The sequence below is a fragment of the Cebus imitator genome, unplaced genomic scaffold (assembly GCF_001604975.1).
Source record: "Cebus imitator isolate Cc_AM_T3 unplaced genomic scaffold, Cebus_imitator-1.0 Scaffold244, whole genome shotgun sequence".
Lineage (NCBI taxonomy): Eukaryota > Metazoa > Chordata > Mammalia > Primates > Cebidae > Cebus > Cebus imitator.
Window position 1 is genome coordinate 2,128,063 of NW_016107559.1, and position 7,534 is coordinate 2,135,596.

The 7,534-nt window shown below is 51.0% G+C and overlaps 1 protein-coding gene across 1 annotated transcript; it reads left to right on the top strand.

Annotated features, from left to right (window-relative positions):
• Window positions 1-716: 716 nt before the first annotated feature.
• KLF4 (Kruppel like factor 4) lies at window positions 717-5,724 on the top strand. Its single transcript, XM_017498573.2, has 5 exons — window positions 717-1,365; window positions 1,481-1,601; window positions 2,253-3,219; window positions 3,318-3,482; window positions 4,646-5,724. The coding sequence occupies exons 1-5, from the start codon at window positions 1,361-1,363 to the stop codon at window positions 4,819-4,821; spliced, it is 1,434 nt and encodes a 477-aa protein (XP_017354062.1). The 5' UTR covers window positions 717-1,360; the 3' UTR covers window positions 4,822-5,724.
• The last annotated feature ends 1,810 nt before the right edge of the window (window positions 5,725-7,534 follow it).

A 7,534-nucleotide genomic window follows, 5' to 3' on the forward strand; every position in this document is an offset into this window, starting at 1 on the left:
TTCCCCACTCCTGCCTCTTTCCGCCCGGCGGAACTCTCCTCTGGCCTTCTCCTGAGGCTCCTACTTCCCGCCGCACAGTGCTAGGCACTGCCTCCACATCCCCAGAGCCCCCACCCCTCGGTAGAGGGGCTCGCGAGGGACCGTGAGAGGTCAGGCAGAGCTCCGACACCAACACCGGTGCAGCGGGGCAACAGCGGACTCCTGCGAGCGCAGGGAGGGAGGGTTAGACGGAGGGCTGGATGAGTCACACGGATAATCGTGTTCTTTTCCAGCACGCAGACGGCGCGGAGAGCGCGAGTGCGACCAGGGGTGGGGACGCCAGACCGTGCCGCCCGCTGACCCCACCAGTCTTCGCAAGCTTCGAACGAAGGGAGCCGACAATGGCGGGGCGGATGGCCTTGGTCGCGCGGCGACCGAACCTGTGCCGGGTTCCTCGAGTCCCGCGCTGGGGCGGACGCCTCCGCCGCTGCCGCTGCCGCTGCCGCCGCCACCACTGCCGCCGGCGTCAGCTCGGCTCCAGCCCGCCAGCTGCCTGGCTGGCGTCACTGCCCGGCCTGGCCCCGCCCGCGCCCCTCCTTCCACCAGGCCCCCACGTGCGCGGAGTTTGTATATTACTACCATAGCAACGATGGGGGGGAGTCTCGGGGGGGCGGAGAGAAGAAAGGTGGGGCGGGGCCTGGAGGACGGGGCGGGGCCTGGCGTGCCTCCCAGAGAAGGCGGGGGGAAAGGCTGTAGCGAGAAGTTATAAGTAAGGAGCGCGCGCCGGCGGCCGGCAGTTCCCCTACCAGAGAGGAGAAGGAACGGGCGCGCGGGGAGCAGAGGCGGTGGCGGGCAGCGGCGGCACTGAGAGCCGCCGAGTGACCCTCCCCGCCCCTTCGGACCCCCACCCACCTACCCGCCCGTGGCCCGCGCCCATGGCCGCGCGCGCCCGGCACAGCTCCCGGGACTCCGCGCCTCGCGTCGCCTACCAGTTCGCAGCTCCGCGCCACCGCGGCCAGTCTCACCTGGCGGCACCGCCCGCCCACCGCCCCGGCCACAGCCCCTGCGCCCACGGCAGCACCCGAGGCGACTGCGACAGCGGTGGAGGACGCTGCTGAGTGGAAGAGAGCACAGCTCAGCCACCGGACCTACTTACTCGAGTTGCTGATTGTCTATTTTTATGAGTTTACAACTTTTCTAAGAACTTTCGTATACAAAGGAGCTTTTTAAAAAGGACGCCTCCAATTTATATTTAAACCAAAGAAGAAGGATTTGGGGTTTTGGGTTTTGGCTTCGTTTCTAAGTCTTCTCTTCGTTGATTCTGGGGCTCGGGTGCCCCATCTGCTTCGGGTTCCCGAGGACCTTCTGGGCCCCCACATTAATGAGGTAGGTGAGGCGTGCGGCGCTGGGAGCAGGGAGGGGTGAGGACCGGTGGGACTGGCCGGAGCGACGGCCGAAAGTCGCCCCTGACTTCTGTCTCTGCGCCCTGCCCGGCTCTCAGGCAGCCACCTGGCGAGTCTGACATGGCTGTCAGCGACGCGCTGCTCCCATCTTTCTCCACGTTCGCGTCTGGTCCCGCAGGAAGGGAGAAGACACTGCGTCAAGCAGGTGCTCCGAATAACGTGAGTATCTCCCCAGGCCGCCGGGAACGCCCGGTGGGCTTCCGTGGGTGTGGTGGGGGCGGGCGGAGCCCTGGGGTCACCAACAGCCGCTGAGCGAGGGTTAGGAGCGGCCACCACAGGCTGCCTGGGATAGCTTCCGTGCCTTTGGCTCAGAAATATATGCCCGTGGTGCGGGCACGCGGAGCCGCCTGGGGCACAAGCCAGGTCTCCTCAAGTCCCCGGGCGCGCTGTCTGTAGGGCCGGCGCGCTCAGGCCACCGGGCAGGAGGTGGCCCCGTCCCCAGACACTGGCTGGGCCAAAGTGAGCTTAGCGCGTAGGCGGCCCCGTGGCGAGAGCGCACCAAGAGAGCCTTGGTGTGCCAATTCCGAGGACGTCCACGGGACCTGGCGGGGGAGGGACCAGCCGTGGCGCTCGCTCACACGCAATTGGCAGACAGGACATAACACCCGCGATACAGACGCATCACCTCTTCTCCGACCCGGGTGTGGGCCGAGATTGCAGCGCTGGCTCCCTGGGTTCCCGGGTGCTTCCTGCCTGACCAGTCCCCATGTCTGGGCGGTGCAGGCGCGCGTGGCCCGCCACCACGTCAGTACGTCGGGTGGCAACAAGGGACCACCACTGACGGGTCTCTCTCCCGCCCTGTCCCCGCAGCGCTGGCGGGAGGAGCTCTCCCACATGAAGCGACTTCCCCAGGTGCTTCCTGGCCGCCCCTACGACCTGGCGGCGGCGACCGTGGCCACAGACCTGGAGAGCGGCGGAGCCGGTGCAGCTTGCGGCGGTAGCAACCTGGCACCCCTACCCCGGAGAGAGACGGAGGAGTTCAACGATCTCCTGGACCTGGACTTTATCCTCTCCAATTCGCTGTCCCATCCGGAGTCGGTGGCCGCCACCGTGTCCTCGTCAGCATCAGCGTCTTCCTCGTCGTCCCCGACGAGCAGCTGTCCTGCCAGCGCGCCCTCCACCTGCAGCTTCAGCTACCCGATCCGGGCCGGGAGCGACCCAGGCGTGGCGCCGGGCAGCACGGGTGGAGGCCTCCTCTATGGCAGGGAGTCCGCTCCCCCTCCGACGGCTCCCTTCAACCTGGCGGACATAAACGACGTGAGCCCTTCGGGCGGCTTCGTGGCCGAGCTCCTGCGGCCGGAGTTGGACCCGGTGTACATTCCCCCGCAGCAGCCGCAGCCGCCAGGTGGCGGGCTGATGGGCAAGTTCGTGCTGAAGGCGTCTCTGCCCCCTGGCAGCGAGTACGGCAGCCCGTCGGTCATCAGCGTCAGCAAAGGCAGCCCTGACGGCAGCCACCCGGTGGTGGTGGCGCCCTACAACGGCGGGCCGCCGCGCATGTGCCCCAAGATCAAGCAGGAGGCGGTCTCCTCGTGCACCCACTTGGGCGCTGGACCCCCTCTCAGCAACGGCCACCGGCCGGCTGCACACGACTTCCCCCTGGGGCGGCAGCTCCCCAGCAGGACTACCCCGACCCTGGGTCCTGAGGAACTGCTGAGCAGCAGGGACTGTCACCCTGCCCTGCCGCTTCCCCCCGGCTTCCATCCCCACTCGGGGCCCAATTACCCATCCTTCCTGCCTGACCAGATGCAGCCGCAAGTCCCACCGCTCCATTACCAAGGTCAGTTCCGGGGATTTGTAGCTCGGGCTGGGGAGCCCTGCGTGTGTTGGCCCCTCGGGGCACTCGGGATGATGCTCACCCACCTTTTTCACCCCTAGAGCTCATGCCACCCGGTTCCTGCATGCCGGAGGAGCCCAAGCCAAAGAGGGGAAGACGATCTTGGCCCCGGAAAAGGACCGCCACCCACACTTGTGATTATGCGGGCTGCGGCAAAACCTACACAAAGAGTTCCCATCTCAAGGCACACCTGCGAACCCACACAGGTAGGGGGACAAACTGCAGAAGGAAGGGGTTAGCTTCCAGCCCCATAGGCTACCAGTGGACACTCTGGAGTGCCTCCTTGGCTTCCAGGGGCAGTCTATCGCCCTCATCTCCTGGATCATAGGAGAGGGGAGGACAGCAAAGCGGCGCCTACTTTTCTGCCCAGGAGCCTTTTGCTTGATGGATGGTATCTGCTTGAAGGTGCAATTTTGTTAGGCCTTTAAAAGGTAGGAGATTCCCCGTGGATTTTGGGCCTCTCCTAGCTTGGGCATTGTAATCGAGAAATTATATTTTACTGTGCAAAAGCACGATGGCTTTTTTAAAAAATCGGTTTTTAATGTTCCTTTCCCAGGTTCACCCTCCCTTTCTATTTTGAATCCTGGTCTTAACAATTCGGTCTTACCCTTTTTTTTTTGGTTCGTTTTGATTTATATATATATATATATATATATTTTATATATCTTTTTATGTATAGATATAGAAAATCAAATAAAATTACATATAAAATAAATAAAATATATATATAGCTAACTTTAAGTCCTGAGGTGATCCACCTGCCTCAACTTCTAAAGTGCTGGGATTATAGGAGTTGGTCAACACACCACGCCAGCCACATATATATATATATATATTTTTTTTTTTTTTCCGCAAGCAGAAGGTTTTATTTTAATAACTACCTGTGGCTTTTTATCCCCAAATTATAGTAGGAATAAGATGGCCTGGTTTGGGCACACTACCAATCACAATTTCCAAATTCATTTCCACCATCGAGATGTCTTGACTCAAAAGAAATGTTAGTATAGGTTTAGGTGGTGTTTGTGTGTATTTGGTGAAACACTAGCATAGGTTTAGGTGGTGTTGGTGTTTTTGGTGAAACATTAGTATAGGTTTAGGTGGTTTTTGTGTTTTTGGTGAAACATTAATATAGTTTAGGTGGAGTTTGCCTGCTTAACTGATCCCCTAAAAACAAGAGCAAATACTTAAGAAACGGAATGTATTCCTGTTTATGATACAGAATTCAATAAGCCCTTCTGTGGTTTAAAGACATTCCTGTATTCTTTCAGGATAGGGTCAGAGTTTAATATCTGGCCTCCAGTTTTTAAAAGAGCCAATTCTTTGGTATAGCAATGGCGTCACAAATTTAGTTTTTCTTTTTCCTTTACAGGTGAGAAACCTTACCACTGTGACTGGGACGGCTGTGGATGGAAATTCGCCCGCTCAGATGAACTGACCAGGCACTACCGTAAACACACTGGGCACCGCCCGTTCCAGTGCCAGAAATGCGACCGAGCATTTTCCAGGTCGGACCACCTCGCCTTACACATGAAGAGGCATTTTTAAATCCCAGACAGTGGATATGACCCACACTGCCAGAGGAGAATTCAGTATTTTTTACCTTTCACACTGTCTTCCCAAGGAGGGGAGGAGCCCAGCCAGAAAGCACTACAATCATGGTCAAGTTCCCAGCTGAGTCAACTTGTGATGAGTGGATAATCAGGAAAAATGATGAATCTAAAAGACAAAAATCAAAGAACCGATGGGGTCTGTGACTGGATTTTCTATCATTCCAATTTTAAATCTGACTTGAATATTCCTGGACTTACAAAATGCCAAGGGGGTGACTGGAAGTTGTGGATATCAGGGTATAAATTATATCCGTGAGTTGGGGGAGGGAAGACCAGAATTCCCTTGAATTGTGTATTGATGCAATATAAGCATAAAAGATCGCCTTGTATTCTCTTTACCTTCTAAAAGCCATTATTATGATGTTAGAAGAAGAGGAAGAAATTCAGGTACAGAAAACATGTTTAAATAGCCTAAATGATGGTGCTTGGTGAGTCTTGGTTCTAAAGGTACCAAACGAGGAAGCCAAAGTTTTCAAACTGCTGCATACTTTGACAAGGAAAATCTATATTTGTCTTCCGATCTACATTTATGACCTAAGTCAGGTAATGCACCTGGTTTACTTCTTTAGCATTTTTATGCAGACAGTCTGTTATGCACTGTGGTTTCAGATGTGCAATAATTTGTACAATGGTTTATTCCCAAGTATGCCTTAAGCAGAACAAATGTTTTTTTCTATAGTTCCTTGCCTTAATAAATATGTAATATAAATTTAAGCAAACGTCTATTTTGTATATTTGTAAACTACAAAGTAAAATGAACATTTTGTGGAGTTTGTATTTTGCATACTCGAGGTAAGAATTAAGTTTTAAATAAACCTATAATATTTTATCTGAAAAATGATTTTTTAATTTTGTTTTTCTCCTGGAAAAATATGAACAGTATTTGGTTTAAACACACTGGGGTAATAGGGCATGTAAGAAGCACACACAAAAAAGCCAACTTTATGTCAACAAATTAAGACCTTTGTAAAAAAAAAAAGAAACAACGCTATTTGGCTTTACAATAAATACCACCCATATAGGGCTGAGAGCGGTTGAATATTGTAAGTTTAAAAATTATAAAATTAAAGGTGCAGTTAGGTTGGTTCAAAATGTACATAATGCTACATGAAAGCAGTTTCTACCTGACTATGATTTTCCCAGTGGAAACAGCTTGATCATTCTTTGATTTATGCAGTTTAGTATGAAAATATTCATAAAATAGACACATTTCAGTTTAAATTTGAATAAAATCTTGATGGTTTGTCTTTCTAAAGTATAAAAGTTTTCTCCGTGGAGGCCTGTCCCAGCGCTCCTCACATTTGAGTAACAAAAGAACCTTCCCACAGCAGACAACCCTAAGAACGTAGTTCCACAGTGCCCTCCTGAGGATTAAAGGATTCATTTATGCTTGGTGTGTGTTACAGATAGATACATTACTTCTGCTAGTTGCAATCCTAAAGAGGTTAGAACCAAAGTTTCCAGCAGATTGTTTTAAAACGAGATCAGTTCCCCTGATTGAAGGTGGGCAAACAGACAAAATAATTTTAAAATCACTCAAATTCACAAAACTAAACGTAAAGTAAAAATGGTGTTTTTGTAAGTTTCTGGCATTTATATTTGAAGTTTTAGTATTAAAGCTCAAAACTGCCCTGTTAGAATCTCAAGTTCTTGAGGTGGGTGCCTGAGAGACTGAAATTCATTTGGGGCTGTCACAAAATGGAAAAAACATTTGTGACACTTGTTGACATTTTATATGCTTGTGATGTAGGTGACTAATATTTAACATCATCAAGGGGACAGAGCTCACTGCTCACTGGTATTTTCTTTATAGTGCTTATTAACTATTGATTATATCTAGTGTCCAGAGGTGTGTTTGCACCGTGGGTGCATGTAATAAATGAAATAAAAAATGGACGTTTATAAGAGGCTTATGGCAGATCAACACAAGGTATTTTCTTTGGCTTTTGAGAGTCCAGCATGACTGGAAAGCATGGCATGTGTCTCTGTTTTAAAGAAAACAGGTGCATCAATAGGATGGAATTTTATGTGGCCAAGAACATATTCAAAGCATATTTAATGACACGGAAAAATGCTCATGGTATGTTAAGTGGAAAAAGCAGGATACAAGACTATAAACGGTACAAATTCAATTGTATACATTTAAATGTATGTATGCTTTAAAGGAGACAGAGAAACAAAAGGAAATTAAGAAAAAACCCTAGAAGAAACTGCCAAAATATTCATACTGGTTTTCGCAGTTTAAATTTTCTTTTTTTTTTTTTTGAGCTGGAGTCTCGTCTGTCACCCAGGCTGGAGTGCAGTGGTGTCATCTTGGCTCACTACAAACTCCACCTCCCATATTCAAGCAATTCTCCTGCCTCAGCCTCCCGAGTAGCTGGGATTACAGGCACCTACCACCACGTTCAACTAATTTTTGTATATTTAGTAGAGACAGTGTCTCACCATGTTGGCCAGGCTGGTTCTGAACTCCTGTCCTCAAGTGATCCGTTCACCTCGGCCTCAGCCTCCCAAAGTGCTGGGATTACAGGCGTAAGCCACTGTGCCAGGCCTAAATTTTCTTTTTTGCAGTTTTTAAATATTCTAAAACATCTATAGTAAGTTTGAAAAACTTTTTAAGAATGAAGATATAAAGAGCATTTAAATTA

Excerpts from the sequence above, each read along its gene's own strand:
- KLF4 (XM_017498573.2), top strand. Across the intron at positions 1,602-2,252 it reads AAGCAGGTGCTCCGAATAAC|CGCTGGCGGGAGGAGCTCTC; the intron begins GTGAGTATCTCC and ends CTGTCCCCGCAG. Across the intron at positions 3,483-4,645 it reads ACACCTGCGAACCCACACAG|GTGAGAAACCTTACCACTGT; the intron begins GTAGGGGGACAA and ends TTTCCTTTACAG.